Consider the following 22,596-nt stretch of genomic DNA (forward strand, 5'->3'; position numbering starts at 1 on the left):
AGCTGCTTCTTTCCTTTGATGTTAGAGGAAATATAAGTGCATGGTGACACTCTGGCCCCATGAGTCAGGACTTCAGATGTGGGCTAGTTGAAGCTGATGACAGTACTCATATTTGTTTCAGAACTGCTGTTTTTCATTCAGAATCTAATTATTTATCTCATAGTCTGTATATGCTAGTGAACTCTCTTGGAAGTAATGAAACCACAGAAGTGGAAAATGCATGAAAATGAAATCAAACCCTGCCAAATCTTTTTGCATGTTTAAGTATATTAAAGAATATAACTTCATAGTTATCATTTCAGCAGTGTTGCCCAGTACACTATTATTAACTGTGCTTAACAGCTCATTTTCCTCTTTAAACTAAAATGACACAGCTTTTAAGTGACTGCTACCTCTCACTCCTGTTTTTCTCCTCAAAGGTAAGAGCTGTGAGGCTTGTGCAGCACTAACAAAAACCAAATCAAAATCTTCAAGTCCTTTTACAGTGGTGTTACTGGCTGTCCTAGTCACATTTGACTGAACTCAATGTTTGATCATAAGGTTTTTTCAACTGGACCCAGAAGCCTAAAGTAGATTTTGACATACTGATGACATGGTATTAAAAATAAGTGCACCAACACTGTTGTTTTTGTGCAGATGAATAATGTGACACCAGACTATTGTCTTGACATCATACAGAAGTTTGAAGTATCGGAAGAAAACAAGAAGCAAAGTGTTCTTGGGATTGAAGGTAAAGTTTTTGGTTTCAAAATTAGTTTTGTCTTGATATACTGTAATGGAATAGAAAAGCTTTAACATCATTTTTACTGTAGCTTATAATATTGGACTGCAATAGGAAGTTACACAGAAGGTCATAGTCAGCGGTCAGTAGTGTAGGTGCATTTTTGTGAGGCATGGGAGAGACGGGGGTAGGTGGGGTGAATTAGCAGCTAGTGTTACACAGTGATACATCATAGCCATCATACAGCAATGTGAATGCATTAAGCTTGCATGAATTCATTGCTTACTGTGTATTTGTAAGACAGAAACATAAAGGATTCTATACCATGTATTTTATACTACAGCCTGTTCTAACTGAAGTAATTAAAGCAAAGTTTTCATTCTGCTCTGTCTCAGTAGATCTGGAATCACTCCTGTACAATCCATTGATTTATGCTTATATGAAATAAAATACAGATAGTTGCATTTTCTTTGGGTTTTAATACCTTATTCACCTTGTTTGCTAAAGCAATTGTAAATGGTACATTTATTCAGAATACAATGTAGTATCAAATCAAAATCTGAACTTGAACAAAATAGATTAAATGCTGTAGTGTGTTAATTTGCCTAGAAGATAGCTCTCATGAAGGAGCATAATTTACATAGTGATTTGGCAGGGCGTAGGGAGAGGGGAAAGGCAAAATCTTCCTCCACATGGTACTTAAATCCTGGGCATGGCCTCCTAGATCTTAAAGTAGCATCCAGTGTGACCCTGGGCACCGCACTCAAACTGAAATAAGGAAAGCAAAAAGAACAAGCCATGACTTTTAAAAAAATATTTCTGAACGCATTTCTGTTCCTTTTAATCTTACTGCTGCTTCTTTTATGTTTGAGTTGCTTTCAGGTTTGGTATTGTTTGCACTATCCTTTGGAACTGTTTTACATTTCTCTTTCTCAAAGTAGGTATTTTTAAAGCTTTCTCTGTTCAGTGCTGATCTGATTTGCAGGGATATAAACCAATACCATCTTCTCACATAAATTTGCAGCATAGAGAAACTTGTAAACTCAAGTGAAATAGGCTGAATTAGTGGATTGGCTAGCACGGGCCCTCATGCTCTGTATCTTCTGTCGGGGTAGAGCTTATTTACAGCAAAAGAGTAGCATTGGGACAGAGCCTGAGTGTCGGCAATAAACTCAAAAAAAACATTTGCTTCCAAGTCAGGATGTCAGTTTGGCTCTCATTTCTGTCCTGTGATCTGTATAAATGGTCAGATCTTTCTTAACTTTGGTAGGAGTGTGTTCTTTTCTTCTTGACACTGTTGCTATCTTCTGAAGATTGCTTCTCAACTTCAGACTCATGGGGCACCAACAGCAGCATGAAGTCCTGGCAGATCTGCAGAATACCAAACCTATACTCTGGCAGGTGTCGTACCCTATGTCTCTTCTGCTGCCCAGTATTTGAAGGATTTCCTCTGCTTCCTCTTATTTACAAGGCGGCAAACTTGTGATGGAGCAGAACAGGATAGCTCTTACCTGCATCACAAGGTCCCATGGAAGGAAACATGGTGCACCCCTCAAATCCTTTGCATCTTGCTGAATGTGAGGTTGAGGTTCCCTCCCTTCCACCTACCCAGCTGTATTCCTCTAAGCGGGTCGCTTGTCCTCCAAGGCACAATTTGGCATCCCAGGAAGCGTGGACTGATGCTGCCTAAGCATTTGACCCAGCTTCTCCCTTATACTGATGCTTTAACAAGAATCAAGAGGGGCTAGGGGATACTAGTTTGAGAAGGAGAAGGAGGAAAAAACAATTTTTCTAACAGTAATGACTCGTGGTTTAGCTGCTTGCTGTCTTTTTGCTGTAACATCTAGATGAATAATTATGAGGCAGGATATTTTCTTCCACCGATTCTAACAAAACCAATACTACCTTCTTCTGTTCCACTTATTAGCAGAGTGGTTTTGTCTGAACTGCAGAAGGCAGTTTCAGTGTGCTTGTCTTGGTGTCTGTGGTCTGGATTTGGTGTAGGGAGGTTTGCCAGGGTTTCAGAGAATTTTTACATGTTCATTTTTGTCATCTGCCCATTTTGAGAGTCTGAATGAAACATCAGATCTGAAAATAGGTTGGGCAGTGGCTGTATTGATCTGTGGGGTTTTTCAGTCTTCTCATATAGCTGCTATTCATTACTTTCATGCTTCTCTTAGAATCCTACTTTCTTTTTTTACTATTGGTTGTTAATTTCTGAAGAGGCTTAGCTCAATGCCATGTTTTGCAAATGCTTGTTGATTTTTTTTTTTTTTTTGAGACATATTAGCACTGACAACCATAAACAGAAAAATCAAATGTTAGAGTGAAAATCATTTGCTTGGTAAGATATACTGCGTCTGTGGCAAAACTGTTTCTCTTTGTTCAAAGGTTTCACCAACTTCATGCGCAGTCCTGCTTGTGATATATTTAATCCACTGCATTGTGAAGTGCATCAGGATATGGATCAACCCCTTTGTAACTACTTTATTGCTTCATCTCACAATACATACCTGACAGGAGACCAACTGCTGTCCCAGTCCAGAGTGGAGATGTACGCACGAGTGCTGCAAGATGGTTGTCGATGTATCGAAGGTATATTTTCAGTGTAACTTGCTGGTTGTGAGAAGCATGATGGATATTTCTTTTAAGCTCAAAGTCAGTGGCAAACTTAAAGCATTAATGCTTCACTGTCTGATTAACTTCAGTGTTAAACTCCTGTTTTCTAGCAGTCTAAACAGGAATTTTTCTACTGGGAATGACCTTCTCAGACAAACATCATGGACACCACTGTTTTCTCCTGACTGCTGCTGCGTTGTTATGCTTTTCTCAGTGCAAGTTTTCTGTTGTCCCATGTTTGCGTGAAGCATTTTTTTGTTGCACAAGCCACAGTAAGGCAACGGGCAGGCATCTGCGTGGGGCCCTGCAGCTCCAGCAGAGCAGCCCCGGTTGTTCCGCTCTGCGGTTCCCCTGTGCTGGAGGTTACCGCTTCACAGGAGTGCTTCCTAATCCACGCTGTTCAGAATGAGCTGAGCCAGCAAAGACCTTTCTCTTTCATAAGATGAATGGGAAAGTGGGTGTTTGCGTACGCAGTTCCTCCTGCGGGTGCAAAGGGAAGATGGAAAGTGCCTTGCGGAGGAGGACGGGTGATCAAATGATGCTTTCTGTCAGCACAGATGTGTATCTATTTCTGTCAACATCTTAGGGCTGAGAAACTTGGTTTTCGTCTGCCACAATAGAAATGTAGGATGCTGTTTCATTGGCTGGATGCTGGTGGAAGAAAACAAGATGCTGTTTGTCTGATAGCCTGAAGATCGGGATTGGATTCTTGTTTAAGTTCTGCATGATTTAAATAATAACAGAACATTAGTATTTTTCTTTTTGGGATTCTGGCTGGAATAAAATATTTTGATAAATTTAAATTCCCTATTAATTTTTATGATGACTGTTACAAAACTCATCTCTGGAAGTACAATTTGTTAATCTGAATTTAAAAATTAGAGAAAGTGAATCTGAGAAAATTGTGTGTTCTATCACTGTACTTTCCCATCTGTAGGGAAGTTCACTAAAATGCACAGTAGTATGTTATTTTGCCTGACCTCAAAACTATTGTAGAAACTGTATAGCCTAGGTAATAGATCAGTAGCTTCCTCTTTGTGAAGTTTTAAACTTCCTGTAGAGGCAACAATAGTGACAAATCCGCTGTAAATCCAGAGTACAGTAATTCATTAGGAAAAGTATTACTGTCTTAGTCCTTTCTACAGGTGATGGCTTTGATGCTACTCTCACTATAGTCAGTTATAAAATTGCAAGTTTAATTGGGAGTAGAAAAAGACTAAATTGTTTTTAAATAACTTGACTTCAGAAGCAGAAGCTGCTTTCCCAAGAGATAGCTGGAAACATTATTTGACCTATTACACCTTTGTAATTTTATGTAAGACGGGAAAAAACAGTTTTACATTTCAGACTTCTTATATTAAATGAGAAAAGACCGTCTTGTTAGTCCTAACTCAATTGGTAGGTCATAATAGATTGAAGGAAACTTCTTGACACCTGCGTGATTGGGTAGTGTACATGAGTTCTGCTGGCAAGATCAGCAGAAACGTATAAGATCATGGACATCTCTTAATGTATAGCTTTTTTTGTCTTAATAGTGGATTGCTGGGATGGTCCAGATGGAGAGCCAGTAGTGCACCATGGCTATACTCTTACTTCTAAAATACTCTTCCGTGATGTGGCAGAAACTATCAATAAATACGCCTTCATCAAAAATGAGTAAGTGTAGAGTCAGTTTTGAAGCTACACCTGTCTGTTTTGGGTGGTTAATCCCATGTGAAAACCAACAATCAACATCAGGAAGTACTTATATTCCTTTAAACACATTGAGAAATTGCAAAGTTGATTCTGTTCCCCTGTTTATTGCCTGTGTCATATTTATTGTTCAATTGCATAAGCTCTTCCCATCAATTGAGTTAGAAAGTTCAACTTCAGTTAGAAAAACCTTTTATGCATTGTAAACTCAGTAATACTTCGAACAGTCTGAGACTGTTGAATATCTAGAGATTATTTTGGTCCTTTGTTTGAACAAAACTCATTTCCACAGGGAAATTCTCCTTAAAAATCAATACCATAACATCCTCTACCTAAGGGAAATTCTTTATTCCACTAGGAAAATTGAAAAGCTTACTCATACGTAGTATAAGGAAATACTGAGATGAGGGGTAATGTTCAGATTCTATTTTGGTTGCCATGGTACTATATAACAAAGTTTATCATGAAAATCTTGGAGTTTAACCATATATATATACACACACCCCCAACAGTCTCAAATCATGAGTGAGTGTCTAGAATTCTGAGTAGTTTAGAGAGAATAAAAGGAAAATGCTTACTTCTCTTTATTTAAAAAAAAAAAAAATGACCCAACAATGGGAGTGTGGGGGAAAAAAAACAACAAAACACCAAGCCCCAAAGTTTAGTGTTATTGATTAGGAATATGAGCTGGTGAATTCAAAACTGGAAGACATGGTTCTTTGTGTCTTTAGTTGGGTTCTGGGATTCCTTGCCATAGGATTCTGGGGCTGCCAGAAAACAACTGGGCAAATAGGCTGTTATACATAGAAACAATGTCTTTAGCTCAAGAAAGTGGAGCTGCAAATTCGTGGAGCCTGGGAGAGTATTCTGGAAAGTCTTGCCAAGTATTTCTCCTTCTCAAGGGTCTGGGCATCTTTAGACATTTGGTCTGACTCGCTGTAGCTGCACTTATTAAGACAAAGGCAGGTCGTTCATGCAGCTATCAATCTTTGGAAGATGAACAGTGAGGAGTTAGCAATTCCTTTGAATCTGTTGATTTCAAAACGCTTGTCTCCAGGAGCAGCTTGCTGATCACTTAAAGCTTATGAAGACTTTGTATGTGGCTTCAAAGGAATAGTGTAACTTTTGCTCGGCTACACAGAACAAAAAGGCTTTGCACTGCTGATGAGCTTTATTGCAAGTTTCTCTGTGCTTCATGCTCAGTGATCATAGGTTTCAAACTTTGTCACCCTGTGCACTATGCACTAGTGGGTAAGGTTGGAGGGAGAGGGCAGAATTGCCTGCAGAGACTGTCTGATGGATTCTGACAGAGCAGGGATTTGGGAGTTCATGTGCAGAGACCTTCCTCCCAAAGTGAGTTTGTTTCCAGACTACTGACAATGCCAAAGCAAACTGCTTAAACCATTTTATGTGTCGACTCTCTTAAAACACAGTTATGACAATGTCTGGGGGTTTTGTTTCTAGGTTTCCAGTGATACTGTCTATTGAAAACCATTGCAGTATTCAACAGCAAAAGAAGATTGCTCAGTACTTGAAGGAGATATTTGGTGACAAACTCGACTTGTCATCTGTAATCACTGGAGATTCCAGACAGCTTCCTAGCCCTCAAAATTTGAAAGGGAAAATCCTAGTGAAGGTAACTTGCTATTGGTGGCGTGTTCAAAATACAAAAAAAGTCAGCATGTGATATTTATTGTAGATTTTCTTTGGCTTTGGCAAGCCAGTTCAGCAGTACCATGTGGAATAGTACAGATGCAGTAAGTGAGTTAAAATTCTGAGCTTTTCAGAAGCATTGAAACGGAGTTTACCTTGGTCTTGGCGAGTGTCCCAGAGTACTTCTGTAAATGTTCCAACAGGGAGGTGGTATCAACAGCAGTGGAAAGAAAATTCTGTTTCTTAAGCATCTTATTTAGAGTCTTAAAGTCAGAGGTGCTTATTTTTAAACCTTAGCACTGAGTCAGGAGAGCAGAGAAATTATATAAAATGCATTGGTATGAATAGAAGGAACTGTTACACAGTTACTGAACCTGATATTTTCTCTGTTTTTGAAATGTCTAATTTGTTATCAGTGCATATCGTTCTGTATGGTTCCTATCCCTATAGTACCTAAACATTATCCTACAGTACCTCCTTGGACAAAGTATTTTGGAGTGATATAAAAGCAGCTGAAAATTTCTTGTATTTTCTTACATTTCCCCCTCACCTTGCTATGGGCAGTAGTTCATGAAATGAAACTATTTTCATGGTTCATCAGCTGTGTTTATGAAAGAAGAGCGCTTCAGAAGGGGGCTCTAAGGAGCAGTGAGGGAGGAGGCCCTGGGGCACTGAAGTTAGTGTTGTATGCAAGATTAATTGTTTGAACCTCTCGGTATAAACGGATTTGCTCTGAAAGGAATGTCAAACACCAAGGTGGATATAATAAGAAAGAAATGCAAGGCAGACCTCTGAGAGGATGATTAATAGAGTTGTGGCTTATTAGATTGTATAATTTACTTTGGCACATGGGGGCAACTACTTTGCTGAGAGCTCTTGAGATACTATTTTTTCCACCCTCTATCCTATGTATCAAGCTGGCTACAAGGATTCACAATTTTGATGTGATGTTAGTTGGAACATGTTTCAGTAGTACAGAGCTGATTCTGAATTACAAAACCTTTGATTTGAATTTCATTGAATCAGTTTTCTTGTGTAACTGCCTGTTTAATGAACTATGCAACATGTAGCATTTTAGGGAGTCAAACAAAATAGTATGTAATGTCAGTCATGCGACAAAACCCAGCAAATCTGGCTTGAAATATGTCAATGCACAAAAGGCAAGAGAGGTTTGGTACTGTGCTGTTCTTACATGAACTTTTGAGCTGGTCTTGTAGCACATTTGAGTTTGTAACTCAATCTTTGAGTTCAATCAGTTTGAATCTTCAGCTAACAGTGCTGAAACCCTGTGAGTAGTTAAAGAATAGTGTGGAGCTGAGCTAATGTTTTCAGAATGAGGAATACTTTTTTAAGCATCACAATATCTTTCCACAAAGCCCTGTCTCCCATCTCCTGCTCAATTTAAGCAGCCCTGTTGGAAAAGATAAAATCATACTTAGGAATCAGTGTCTTGTTGAGAAGTAAGCCTGTTTCTCATCTTTTTGTTATTATTTGTGCTCTGTTTCATACATTTTCCTTTGAAAGGCAGTATTGCTTCATTAGCCAAACAATTTCAAGTAATGGTATAATTTTCATGTTCCTAGTGTGTATGTAAAGAGCAATTCTGATAATACTCATGGATTTAAACCAGTATAAAGGTGCCAACGTGAAGTGAATTTGACCCACTCATTATCAGGGCAGCATTATTAATTTCAAAACGCAGTCTATAAATCAATCCATTTCTGCAGAAATCTGAGTGTAATTCTTGTCTACCTGTGTCACTGATGAAGCAGGTAGACTGCAAACATTCCTGCAATTAGTGAGGAAGGTGCACACAGAAGTAATAACACAGAAGCTTAATAGGTGATTTATTAAGTAGCAGATGGTAAACCAAGAGGCAATGGCTGCAAGTTACAGCTTGGGAGGTGCAGCCTGGATGGCAGGAAAAACTTATCAGCTGAGGGTAGTGCAGCATGGAAAGAGGCTGCCTGGAAGGCTGGGGGAATCTCCACCCTTGGAAGTTTGCAAGACTTGGCTAAGCAAAGCTCATCTAGAGCTGGTGATGATCCTCCTTTAGTGAGACAATGGATCTTCTGAGGTCCCATAGCCAACATTTTTAAAGTTCTGTGATTGGGCTTCTCTGTAAGTGATCATACAGGAGAATTTGAGATGAATGCTCTAAAAAAGATGATGAATCTGCTGGAGCTGCCTTTTTTTTTTTTTTACCAGAAGTAGCCCCAAGCCTCTGTTTGCTCACCACTCTAATCAGATGTTGGAAACTAGACATGGAATTAAAGTAGTTTCTTTCTAATACAAGCATGACATTCACAGTACTGGATTAGCAACTAATTTTGGATTGCTGACTACACTCTTGCATGAGCATACGATATTAAAATAGGCTTTGCTGCTTCCTTCATGTTGACAGCTGCTTGCAGTGAGTTTTGCGTCTGCATTTTCCATTCTGATGAAGACCCTATGACAAAGCCTCAGCTTCTGATTTTTAGAGTTCTATTTTAAGTATATGCTTGCTAGGGGCAAGCTTGAAATATCTGATAGTCAACTCAGAAAAGTCTTTTGGACATGTGCGGGCTCGCTCCAGAGATGGGAGATGGTATGCTCTTTTTTTCAAAGAGCTTGCAAAGATCTTTCAGTGACAAACTTTTCCAGAAGTACTTAAGCTATCACCTGTGATAATCCTGGTCCTTGAACCAGTTTGCATGAGACTCTTTGAAAATGAGTTCTAAACTCTGGTCACAATTTACATAAGGAATAGTTGAGGAATGGACTATTTTGGTCTTTGCACTGAATAATACTGACCACGTGTGCATTTACTGTGAATATTTTTTTCCTCATTTTAGGGTAAAAAGTTGCCATACAGTCTTGGAGCTGATGCTGAGGAAGGAGAAGTTTCAGATGAGGATAGTGCTGATGAAATTGAAGACGACTGCAAATTAAAGCCCTGCTATGTATGTGCATATACACAGTTCCCGGAACTGCTACATCTCTACGCTTCTTACATGCATACTCCGTAATCCTACTTACAGTTGTTGGCGAATTGGAGTTTTTAACTTTGATTTCTAAGTCAGATCCTTAAGATACAGAAGTTATATAATTCCGCATTTAGATATGGAATGACATTGTTCAGAAATGCACATTTTGTCATTTAAATCATATAAGTGGCAGATTTAAGTGCTTTAGGTACACTAGACTGAAAACATTGCCAGCACTATAAGCATGCTAGGCTTTTTTCGGATACAAAAGTGTAGTACTCAAAGCCACGGCACGATGGAATTGCTGCACAATTTCTAGATGAAAATTATGAAGGAAGACGTACAAATGAAAAAAGTTTCTGCTGTTTGAAACATTTTTATTTTCAATCCTTCTGTTTCTTGTTTTTCGACACTGAAGTTTGCTTTCTGTTCCCTTTATTTCTTAACTCCTCGTCTATTTTTTATTAACACATTTTTTAGATGCCCCATCCCTGGAAACATCCCGGGTTGGGCTGGCTTGGGGCTCTGAGCAACCTGATCCAGTTGCAGATGTCCCTGCTCACTGCGGGGGGGGTGGACTAGATGGCCTTTAAAGGTCCCTTCCAACCCAAACCATTCTGTGATTCTATGAGTTTTTTGCTACAAACTGAAACTGGTGTGCAATGCTAATATACATTATCCAGCAGGTGGTTTCTTCTAGTCAGGAGGCAGCCTTGCTTTACCAGTTAAAACTTTTGAACAAAGAAAATACTGTAGGGAGATGCAGAAAGAATAGATCAAATTCAAATTAATATTTAGCGAGTACAATATTTGTCTCTAGTCTTGAATGTCGCCCAGTGAGTTTGTCTTGTTGCCGCATGGAAACACCCATCTAGTTCTCATTAACTGGTTTTGGTTTACGTATTGAGCTTTTAATTTGTCTGTATCATTTATGCCTGCTATTAGCAGTTGAAGGATTTTCAGAATAGCTTGGGACTTGCTTTACAGGTAATGGAAGTCCCCCTCTGAACTGGTTCAGAGGAAGTACATGTTTATGCTGGTTCTTCTCCTACCCTGATGCTGCTAAAATACGAATGTCAGCAATATCTTTTGGGCAATTCAAGTACACTACGCAGAAGGGCTGATTTGAACACCCCCCCCCCCCCCCCTTTAGATAAACAAATGCTGTTTATGCTACTGGCAAAATAATGATTAATTCATTGCTTAATTATTTAGATGCTAGATTGCGCTTGGATGTCATTCAACCCATATGTTCCACAAGACAGTCTCATACAGAAGTACAGCCTTGCAGTTAATGCTTCTAGGATAGGATAAAATCAGCTTGCTCGGTGACTCAGAATGTTATATTTCTGTTAGTATTTATCTCAGAATTGGAAACATTTGGCTAATTAACTAATTTATGGGGAAGCTTGAAGACTCCCAATCCCATAAATCTTTAGAAATTTGATTGTTTTTAAGTACAGGTACAAACTTGCACAGGTGTAAGTTCAGGGGAAAAAGTGTATATTGAATGAACATAACTCTAATTATGGGTATAGTAAGATGGGATAAGATTGCATGACCCGTTCTGAACGAACATAATGCCCAGCTCGTTGTGTTGTGCTGTTCAACAGGAGTGGTCTGTGTAAGCCACGTGTGCTTTACTAACGTGGCTTGAGTACTTCTGAGACAAATTTTGGCAATCCTTAAAGCCAGTGCAAAACACAGTATGTTTTTTGGGGCTAGAAATGGAACATGTTAGGACAGAACAGTTGCTTTCCTCTCGTGTCTCAGGAGAGGTCTGACACCCCATGGATAGAGGCATGCTAAGTACACACTGTTCTGTAGGACCCTTTTTTATTTTAAGTGCGTAATGTAAGAGACTGGTTTGTGTCTATATAGTCTATATGACTGTTGTTAGCAGTAATTGCTTCCTCTTTTTTACCATTTGGAGCAGGAATCTTAACGATGCTTAGGTTGTCTGATATTTTGGAGGAGCGTGTAACTGCATTAGCTGAGAATTCGTGCAGTCTTCCAAAAGAGAAGGTCACACTTGCAGCAGTTTTGAAGCAGAGAGCTAGCGCTGGGGCCGGGTTCGGGGGTGATCTATGAGGTGGACTGTGCTGTGGTGAGGCAGGGCAAATGACGTGTCAGGAGGACTAAAGAGAAGAAAGGAAAATGGAAATGGCAGTAAAAGCCACCTGCCTGATTTTGCCAGCATTATGGAAGAAGCTTTTTCTTGCACAGAGAAAGGAAATGTTGGGAGCACTGTGTGGCCCTAAGAATGTGTAATGCTCCCTCAGGCTGTCCCAGAAGTGATGGACATAATAATCTACTTTAACTGGATTTCTTAATGTCTTTCAGAGTAATGGTGCAACTGAGCACCAGGTGGAATCTTTTATAAGAACAAAACTGGAATCTCTGATAAAAGAATCTCAAATCAGGGACAAAGAAGATCCTGACAGCTTCACTGTGAGAGCCCTGCTAAAGGCAACTCATGAGGGTTTAAATGTTAACCTGAAGCAGGTATGTGGGTTCTTCCCCTTTGCATGCTCTGAATACTAGCCAATGCAATGTGTATTGCACATTTTTCAGATGAAAAAGCTGATAACTTATGAACAACTTCTGAGAGTTTGTTTTATCCAAAATGAAAACTTGGAACTATTTCAGGAAGATATCTGAGAGAATTTGAATGGTCAGATGTGAAGAGTATGTTGTTTCAGTATGTTCTAATCTTGTAGATATTTCTTGTAAGACTTGGAAGCAATTTATTCAGTAAATACCAAAGTTGTAAGCATGCGTCAAGCAATTTGGTTTGTGTCTAGGTTATTGCGGAAAGATCCCTTTTCTATTACTGAAGTCCTATCAAGACTCGCCGTGATAACTGAAAGTGTTGTCTGCCTGCAGTGCTGATGGCTGTTTTGTACAGCACTAAAACACGGGATTGTGCTTTTACTGCCCTAAGCAAGGTTCTAGTTTTTCATGCCCAGACTGTTTTATATCAAGAATGGTATGTTTCTTTCCCCTTTTGACATCAAGCTATTTTTGTAAAACAGCTAAATCTATCGGAATTTTGAGGACATCAGTAGACAGTACCTTGAATCCATGGTTACCATACTTTCACCTCAACCAGATGCAAAGCCCGGTTATGTTAAATGAGTGACTTGTTCTGTGGGGGATGTGCCTGTTCTGTAACCAGTGTAGTCTTAAAGGTCGAGTACACGTAGCTCTGCTTTCTGCCCATCTTCCCACTCTGTAGGGTTTATGTAGTTCTTCTCAGTCTCTCTCTGAGGCCTGACCTCTGAGACTATCGCCTAAAGCCGGGCTTGACTACAGAGAACATACGTGGCTTGTGCTGGTGCTCGAGACCTCTGGTCAAAGCTGCGTTGTGGTGGGAAGAGGCTCCATGAATGCAAAGGACGAAGCCATCTGACCCAACAGATAAGGGTTATTTTCAGACCGCGGCTTTGCAGTGTGAGAACAGAGTCAGCTTGCCTGTTCCCTTTGGCCTTCATGAGGTCGGAAGAGTGGGATTTCAGAGAGCAAACTCCCCATGTTAGTAAATATGGTCAGATATGAGCCATTTCAATAATATCTTCAGTTGGAATAATTACACGTGGTATGTTCTCTGGTATCTGGAAAAATGACTGGCCCCTAGATAGCATCTGAGGGGGCACGGAGTTTTTTCTAGAGAAGGCAAATTTCCATAAGGTGTTTGTGTTGGATATGAGTACATGTCATTGACATGACCAGAATACTGAAAATACGTCAGTAATGCAACTGTGTTATTCAAACATCTGTAAGGTAACAGGATAAAGTGATAGAATTTTCTAATTGTCTGATTTTAAATTATTAAGGGACATGTAGAGATCTCTTCCCTTGCTGCAACACTCCTGTGTGAAGACTGATTGTATGTGACTGTTGTTTTCAAGGGTCTTAAAGTAACACAGAGCTGAACAATTAGTAATAAGTTAAAACAACTGAAAGATTAATTTATGTTAACTGTTGACCTAGCTGGGAGAAAACTAAATGGTTAAATGTTGAGATAGTGTGGTAATTCTGTAACTCATTAGCTAGCTTTGTTTGGTGGCGTTGTAAAGCTCTTCTCTAGTAGTTACTGTGTAATTGATGTACCAGAAAGTGATCTGTTGGGAAATTTTTCTACTTTTTTGCTAGTCAAATTTAATTTTCCTTTACTTAGTCACTGATGTGCCTTTCATTTCCCCAAAAACTTGCTATTATTTAAAAAAAAAAAAAAAGAGCATTCACAATGGAAATTTATTCACTAATCTCCAGTAATTATTAAGGGGATTTTTTTTGTGAGGAGGGGGAAGGCAATTTTTATGGTACTGTCAGTCAGGCCTGATACTAGTTTGGATTTGCTGGTGAAACTGTCACCTCTCCCTCTTGTCTGAGGGAGACAAGCACTTTATCTGGTAAGGTTTCCTTCTACATTTTACAGAGACTTGCAGCCTGAGCTAGGAACAAATCTTTGAACGCAGATACAGAGATTACTGACTGACTTCTTGGACCTGAAGAAATGATCTAGTGCCCTTACTGTTACGATAGCCAGAAGTGAATTCCAGCTCAGCGCTGAACAGGGAATAACTGGAGTTCACTGGGCTTGCTAAAATGCTGGGGGAATATTCTTCAGCACCTTTAGGCCTTTGTTTTGCTCTTTAGAAGATGAAGGGATGTGCTTTTCTGACAGAAAAAGCTAGATGCTGCCAGAAATTACCAAACTGATATCTAGGGGCATGGCTATAAATGTGAAACTCAGTCTTCACGCTGCCTATGAAAAGTCCACGTTTATCTGTTAGGAGATTCCCCTCCACACCCCCCCTTTTCCTTTGTGACTATTTTCAAGTACACTTTCAAACGTTGTGTTTTGTTGTTGCTTGCCTGGTTTTGCTAGCCTATTTTTTCTACATCATTGGTTGTTGTCTTGAGTGTTAATGTTAGAAATTTTCTGTACTGCTAGAGGATTGCTAAGCTATCAAGTATATAAAGAAATTAGAAAAGTCCTGTAATGAGAGTTTTGGATTTCGATTTGTGTTCACAATATGTTGTGTTTAGACTTTAATTCTTCTTTTTTCCTCATGTGCAATCACTGTACTCTTCTAACAGTGAATCAGAGTGACATACAAGAACATATATTAAGTTGAAACTATGTCTTTCAGAGACTGTAGCAGACTCCTAAAAAATAGTGTTGAAGGTATTGAGTTACACTTTTTATTGCATTGTCTCTGCACAGAACCTGGATACAAAAGAAGGTGGAAAAAAGTCTCATGGTCGATCATTAATGGGCAACTTCGGTAAACACAAAGTAAGTAAAATGAGACTCCATTTGCTGTTCTAGGTCTGACAGCATTCTAGGGACACCAGGTATGAGTGATCGCTTGAGACAAGCATGGTGTGTACGGGAGCAGTGAGGGAAGACTATGTGATTACACTTGGTATATTTACTGCTGTTCAGAAGAATATAGCTGCTACCGGTATGCAGGAGTGTGGAGAACCTTTTAAAAATGATCACACAAACTCACAAAATACCTTGCCCGATCAAAAAGCTCATCTTTAGTGGTGATGTGGAATTGCTGATTTTCTGATCAAACTTGCAGCAGCGAAGAGCAATGTAGACAAATGCCTTTGCATATTCCTGTTTGCCAGACCTCTGTCCACGCAGCTGACAACGCTGGTTTCCTTCCTCCTGGGGCCCGGTTTTACCCTGTTTCATACCCTGAGCAGTGCCATGCAGAGCACGCTGTTACTGTCTTCCCACTCCCTTTAAGGGACTGCTGTGACTGAGCGCTGGCTCTGGGCTCCTGCTTTGTAAAAATGTGTTCTTTTCTGATCCCTTCTTGGTTTTGCATATAGGATTTATACGGTTGTGTAGCTGCTAGGTCACATTGTCTGCTTCGCTGGTCTTCGCTGTGGTGGCTCTATTGAACCAGGCAAGAGCCAATATAATTCAAATGAGTGTGAGTTTCATTTTACAGCTGGACAGACAGCAGCCACCGAAAGGGACAGTACACCCATGTTTTCTCCCATTCCCATATCCCGACAAACCTGTTCCTGTCATCCTCCTCCCTTCTTCCCACACTCCCACGGTGCCTCGAGGCTTGGATTTATTGAACATGTAGCTTCAGCACGAGCTAATTCAACCGAAAGCTTCCTTCCTCCCAGAGTCAATTAGCAGATACCAAGTAAATAAATGGGCAGAGAGGCTCGTCGTGAAGAGGCATGTGGCAGGTCTGCAGCCGAGTCACTGTGCCACCAGCGGTTTCCTCTGCCCGCAGCCTGCTAGACACCGGTATTCCTCTTCAGCACTCCATGGTGAAAGCTGCAGCTGGGCAGGGAGCATGCTCTGTAATTGATAATCTGAGCAGCAGTTCAGGAAAAACAGCAATTATGAAATACTTCATGGTACTTAACCAGCCCTGAAGGCAGCTAGGAGCCATCAAAAATTCTCAGGGCAGGCAATACCAGGACTCATATTTACACTTTGATTATAAGCTTACATCAGTTTAAAGCGGTCACATTTCTTTCAGCAGCTCTAGCTACGTGCACGTTATTCACTCAGTATGTGTTGAGATCTGCAAGTACCTGTCGTGCACGATAGTGGACTCTTCACATTGTCACCTGGGCTCGTGGATGGGAAAACAAATGCTGTGGAATGAGATGTCACAGACAAAAGTCAGCTGCTAAAAACTGCTGGTTACACTGAGGGCTGGAAAGTATGTCAATAATTTAATTACTTCAACTAGTTATCCCAATGGATGTAGCAGGTGGGAAAACCCATTTGTTTCATCTCTGCTGAGAAAAAATAAGACAGTATATATAAGGGTTTTTTTATTACTATTATTTATTTTTCTAAATAATGATTGTATTGTACACTGAGGCAACAGGGATGCCCAGTAACTTCCCCATTATACCTTTCCAGCTAAAGAAATGCCTGGGAAGGATGGATACTATTGATATTTTTGCAGGTATGGAATTATCCACCCAGGGATATTGACTTGTGATGTTTTCAACCAGCTCTTGTGCCAAATGTATTCCTGTATAAACTCTTTGTCCCATGGAGGGACAAAGAAACTAATGCTAGCTATTTCTGCAAGTTAACTGCAGGAAACATCCATGGTCCAGACCTTTGGATTCCAAAACTGAACCATGTAAATGACTTCCAGTATAGTCAACTTCAGTTTGCTGTGTTTAGTGCTGAAATAAATTATGTATGTTATTGGTGTATCACAGCAGGAGAAAAGAAATCTGTGCTCAATTAGCATCTAGCCATATGAGCAAAAGGATAAGGAGCTCTCAGTTATATTGTTAATTACCTCTTGATGAGAAGGGAATTAAAGAAACTCTCTCTTGAAGATTTAGTTATTGTTACAAAAGATGTAATGTTGAAATTGAAAACTTTATTAAATAATAGGTGCTTATGAAAAAAAGGTGCTTTTGAGATTTTAATATTTTTATTACAGCTATTTTCTTTATGGTATACTGTAATAATTTAGAATAATTGAATGCTTCTATGTGTGGCTCAAAAGGCAGTAGAAAGAAGACGTTTGAAAATTTTTCCTCAGACTCTGTTCTCAGCTTCATGAATGAATTTGTTAAATTTCCTAAGCTGGGGACACGCACGCACATAGATAGGTGGAAGCAATGTGCTGTACATCCTACTGTGTGTTGCTGTTCATTAAACATGGTACGATCCATTACAGTTTCAGCAGGACCAGTGCCAGTGTACTGGAGACAGTGGAGCAATGTTGTCCTCTCACGTCAGGAGGGAGCAGAGGAGGGAAGCTGCAGAATATGCAGTGGCCTGCAATGGACTGGCCAGTTTGCAGAAATAATTTTCTTCAGGCTTGGATTTGCCTGCTTACCAGCAGATAAACTCGCTCCATGGCTGCGGGCTCTTATCCTTGCAGTCAGATGGAGCGAGATCAGGGCACAGACGCTTTGTGTTGGCATTCCTTCTCCGCGTGTACGGAAGCGCTTGACATAGCAGCCAGGGTTTTCTGCTGTCAAACCCCCAGGGGTCATTCCACATCCTTGTAGGACATGGGTCCTGTGCTGGAAACCTGCTGCAGCTTGCCCACCCACCTAATGTCACTGACAGTAATGTGGATTTACAGAACCACCCCATAAGCTGACACAGCTGTGCTTGATTCTTTCCCAACAGAAAGCAGCGAAGGCAGCATCCAAATACCATAGTGCATCAGATGACGAAGAAAGCCAGCAAAACTCTTCTGGGAAGGAAACGGGGCAGCTCCACAGGTGAGCTATGAATCACCATAGTTTTACAGCTCAGTTAAAGCTAGAGGCATGTTTACTGCTATCAATATTTATATGTCATTGCCTCAGGGAGGTCTGTTCTTAAGAACAGGTCATTTATGACACTGCTGCTGTGTCACTATTTTGCTGTGACTGCTGTAGCCCGATGTTTTGATTGCCTAAGTTTTCATAGGTTGCAAATAGCAATTACCCTTAAACTGAAAAGAAGTGTGCTAGTAATACTTTTCTAATGGAAAAATGCCAATCTACATTTTGCATGCTGTAAACAGTGCTCAAAGAAAGCTGGTTAGGCTAAATAAGGGTACATCACAGCCCAGCCAACTTTATTACATCTGAGAATGTAAAGAAAAAGCAATCAAAAAAGTGCCATTGAGAATGCATTTGTTGTCACTGAAATGCTCCGTTTTCAGATACAGCTCTAAGCTGTCTGCCTTGTTTGTGTTGAGAAGAGCCATGATGCAGCTATTTCATTATGTTTTAAATGAAAAATTTTGTTTGTGTAGTGTGACTATAGAGGTACAAGGGGAACAGTCATCTCAGAGCCCTCTCTAAGGAGGTTTGCCGCACACGGTTCCCTGTTCAGTTTTTTATTTCCTTATTGATGAAAAGAGCTGAAAGGGGGATTGCAATATGCTTTAAATATTGAAAAATTAGTGATTTATTTTATATATTAAATATAACTCAGCAGGCTGGCTCGTCGAAGAAAAACGGTGAAGCTGTGCCGAGCTCTGTCTGATCTGGTGGTGTACACGAACTCTGTGGCAGCCCAGGATATAGTCGATGACGGTAAGGCTGCTGGCACAAGACTTACACATGCCTTTTTCACTTTTCTGTTTGGATAGGAAACATGTCTGTGTTCTTAAGGTTTCCCTTGGATTTCAAAGATGTCTTAAAAGCAGAGTAGTTTGTTACCTGTTCCTTTTACTTAACTATGGAGAAAGAGTAAAGCACCACCTTTTCCTTCCCTAGGAAATACCCTTTCCCTTGGTTTCTTATGACATTCATGTTTTAGTAGCAATTTTAAAAATGAGGCTTTCTCAGGAGAACTCTTTCCTGTTTTCACAGTTTTATAGAGTTTGTCATCATCTTTTAACTTCATCAATTTTAAGTAGCGTTTAGTAACATGATAGATTTGAATTGTGATAAATAGATGTGAACCCTGTTCAGAAAGCGTACAGTTGTTTCACTAAACATGTTAGAGGCAGAATGGAAATTGAGAAAGTTGTAGAGGAATTTGTGGGAAAGGTCATCAAAGGTACGTGAACAAACTCTGTATGAAATTCTGTAATTACTATAAAATTAATTCCTAATTTAATACAATTTAATGGGAGAAATTAAGGAGAGTGAAAGCAGTGTGGAGAAACAGAGTCAAAGAAATCCCACAAGAACATAGTTTTCTGAGCTGAGAGAACTCAGCTTTTTCTGCAGGTCCAGGTGTAGCTGGGTGGTACTGGTGAACCCATCTGATGACTCATGGCCCTCTGGAACGGAGGGTGCTGTTGCCGTTCATCTAGATCTTGTGCTTTCCTGATCCTAGGTGAAGAGGTGGGCATGGAGAGATGGTACAGATGAGTTGGTCTAACTGCTCCCTTGAAGTTGAGCACTCTTTCCTAGGAAAGTCTTCTGGTCAGTCTTTCTCCCAGAGGGCTGATCAAAGGGATCTGTCAAAGGGGATAAAATGCTCAGAGGGAAGACTTAGGAATTGGGAAAGATTGCTTGGGTTATTTAGAGAAAGGATGAGTTTGCAGAAACGTGTGTGAGAGAGAAATGGGTTGAGTGCTGCTGTTAATGTGTTACAGGGACAAGAGAAGGATCGGAGCCCTGCTGGGCACTTCTTTCCCCGGGCTGTAAGCTCTTCAGTAAAATAGTTTTGATCATGCTGCCATTAGTAGATTTCTCTATAGATTCTCCATAGCAGTCACGCCTGGGGTTTGGCAGGAGAAAAGGCCCTAGCAATTAGCTTGAGTTCCTCCCTGGCTTTCCTTTTAAGTCTGGAAACTTGAGGGTGGAACAAAAGACCTGCCTGGAAGGGGAAGCTGGTGCCCTTCAGTTACACAATGTACATGATTTGCATATGACAAGACAGTTTGTCCTTGTAACTTTGGACTAAACCTCGGTTCCCCTTGATTAATGCCAGTGTAACTGAGGTCTGAGCTCAGGCCCCCCATCTCCTGGGATTGCTTTATAACTTGTTTGTTGATTTGACAATACACACAGGATCAACAGGGAACGTGCTATCATTCAGTGAAACAAGAGCCCACCAAGCAGTGCAGCAGAAGGCCGAACAGTTTATGCTTTACAACCAGAAACAGCTTATAAGGATCTATCCATCAGCCTATCGGATTGACTCCAGCAATTTCAATCCTTTACCTTACTGGAATGTTGGTTGCCAGTTAGGTAGGTGTTGCATGAAAGACTTATTTCCCCATTCTTGTGTATGTGCTAAGTAAATACCTTTATCAATGACACCCGAGTTTTCTCTTTCAACAGTGGCACTGAACTACCAGTCTGAGGGACGTGTGATGCAATTAAATGAAGCAAAATTTAGGGTAAATGGCAACTGTGGTTATGTCCTCAAACCTCAGCAGATGTGCAAAGGTAATGTCCCACTAGACATCTATTACTGTAAGTGTCAAGCCTTTCAGAAAGTGTCTTCATGGTGAAGTTGTGAAGACACAAGAAAGGAAAGTAAGAACTTACATAGAATCTTTCGTATTTCCATACATTCATAACTCTTGGACTGTGTAAGTACTAGTATGCAATCTCCTGCTGTTGTTATAGATATATTTGAGCGCTCCATCTTACTAATACGTGTTTAAAAAAAGAAGAGGGGGTCCTATGGGGGTCCAAAGATATGCAGTGGTGCAGGACCAAGTATCCAGACCTTGGTCCAGCTCTCAAGCAAGTCAGTGGAATTATTTTGTTACCTTGAGAAGGATTCGGTTCAGTCCTCAAAACACTGTTAGAACAGGAGCCATGGTTTTCAGTGTTATGCAATGACAATTCTTCCATATTTTGAGGATTTGGGATCTGATTGTGCCCCGGTATCTCTATGTAATTTTCTTAATGTGGCCATAAGAAGCAGTGGCATTGATTGAAAGGTACTTGAGAAATGGTAGAGGAAGCTTAGGTACTTGAAGCAAGCACTGCTGCTGCAGGAAGCAGCTTACTCAACCCTAGCTGCTTGTCTCGTTAACATCTGGGCAGCTGTGCAAGAAACAAGGTCAGAGTGCTGATCTGGGTTATAACTATTGGGTTTTTTTGGAGTTGCTACTCTACAGAAGAAAGTTTGTGGTGGTTTTTTTTTTTTTCCAAAGGAGTCTTGCAAAACCGTCCTATTAGAGGGGTCCTTTCTGTCTTGTAATCATACAAACAAGGGCTGCTCAGCTCAAAAAAGGTTGTAAGAAAGTGGAATGGAATTTTAAAATTAACAGCTGCTCCATGCTCTGTAAGTTACTTGCTTATGACTGAATTTTGGCTATATTTATGCATCTTGGGAGGGAGATGTTTATTCTCTGTATCTTTTTTTTTCTGTACGCTTCTCATTCCTTGCCATTTTTTAGGCACATTCAACCCCTACTCTGCTGATCCACTTCCTGCCAGTCCTAAAAAGCAGCTTATTCTGAAAATCATCAGTGGACAGCAGCTACCTAAGCCTCCTGACTCAATGTTAGGAGACAGAGGAGAGGTAAGATACTCTGATACCAACAAATGCTTCCATGAGAGGTCCTGGAGTGACATGTCAGCATGTGACTCAAATAAACTTTCTCCTCATTTAAATACACCAATAAATTTCAGATATTGTCAAGCTTTTGGTCACTACATTTTCCCACAGAGTCTGTATCCTACATATGATGTTTAAGAACTGTTTTGTTTTGTATTTTGAGGCTGACTTCACTTTTTTGAAAATTAGTCATAGCTGGCCATAGCTCTTGAAACTACAAGCCATACATCAACTTATACTTCATGAAGCCATTTCCCAATTTCACATGAAAATTCCTGTGTATCAAAGGTTTATGAATTCTCATATGAATTTAAATTAAGTCTCTGCATGAATTTGCTTAAAAATTGACCTTCACTTGTATCATTGGCTTGCTTTTAAAATACTTTGTTTTTAAAAAAATAGATAATAGATCCCTTTGTTGAGGTGGAAATTATTGGGTTACCAGTTGACTGCTGTAAAGATCAGACCAGGGTGGTTGACGACAATGGTAAGACAATCTAGCTGATTTGCTCTTCTTAGACTAAAATATTAAGTAATTATAAATGATTCAGTATCTGTTATTACTTTCTAAATTGCAAAGCTTCTTACAATAATTTGATTTCATCAGGTATCTTAAAAAAACTATTCTACTTTCTAGACAGAACTTCTGGTGTGGGGAGACAGACAAGCTAGAGATGAAGGGCAAGAGCTGTTCACCACAATATCTTTCTCCTGGATTATTCTTAAATCTCCTTTATGCAGAAGTTCCAATTTTATTTGTTTTAACTGTCTATAAAATACATGTATAACTTCAAATGCAATGAAAACAAATCATGTCCTAGGCAGCTTCATCGCCACCTCAGCCTTCATGGGAAGGAGATGAATAACAGAGTGAGCTAGCCTCTTGCAGCAGGAGAGGCGTCATCAGTTCTCATAGGCAGTTGCAAAACCATGGGGGAAAAAGG

At 40.0% G+C, this 22,596-nt stretch overlaps 1 protein-coding gene across 1 annotated transcript in view; it reads left to right on the forward strand.

Moving 5' to 3' along the window:
- PLCH1 (phospholipase C eta 1) overlaps positions 1–22,596 on the forward strand; it is a gene marked incomplete at both ends in the record, with an annotated part of 69,138 nt that overhangs the window by 37,545 nt on the left and 8,997 nt on the right. Inside the window, 13 exons of the mRNA XM_082003731.1 lie at positions 637–730; positions 3,113–3,316; positions 4,876–4,996; positions 6,497–6,668; positions 9,523–9,630; positions 11,998–12,159; positions 14,888–14,959; positions 17,816–17,910; positions 18,617–18,714; positions 20,146–20,325; positions 20,419–20,526; positions 21,492–21,616; positions 22,055–22,139. Coding sequence (XP_081859857.1) covers positions 637–730; positions 3,113–3,316; positions 4,876–4,996; positions 6,497–6,668; positions 9,523–9,630; positions 11,998–12,159; positions 14,888–14,959; positions 17,816–17,910; positions 18,617–18,714; positions 20,146–20,325; positions 20,419–20,526; positions 21,492–21,616; positions 22,055–22,139 — 1,624 coding nt within the window. The remainder of the gene's footprint in view (positions 1–636; positions 731–3,112; positions 3,317–4,875; positions 4,997–6,496; positions 6,669–9,522; positions 9,631–11,997; positions 12,160–14,887; positions 14,960–17,815; positions 17,911–18,616; positions 18,715–20,145; positions 20,326–20,418; positions 20,527–21,491; positions 21,617–22,054; positions 22,140–22,596) is intronic.

Source organism: Phaethon aethereus (genome assembly GCF_964289735.1).
Source record: "Phaethon aethereus genome assembly, chromosome: 9".
Classification (NCBI taxonomy): domain Eukaryota; kingdom Metazoa; phylum Chordata; class Aves; order Phaethontiformes; family Phaethontidae; genus Phaethon; species Phaethon aethereus.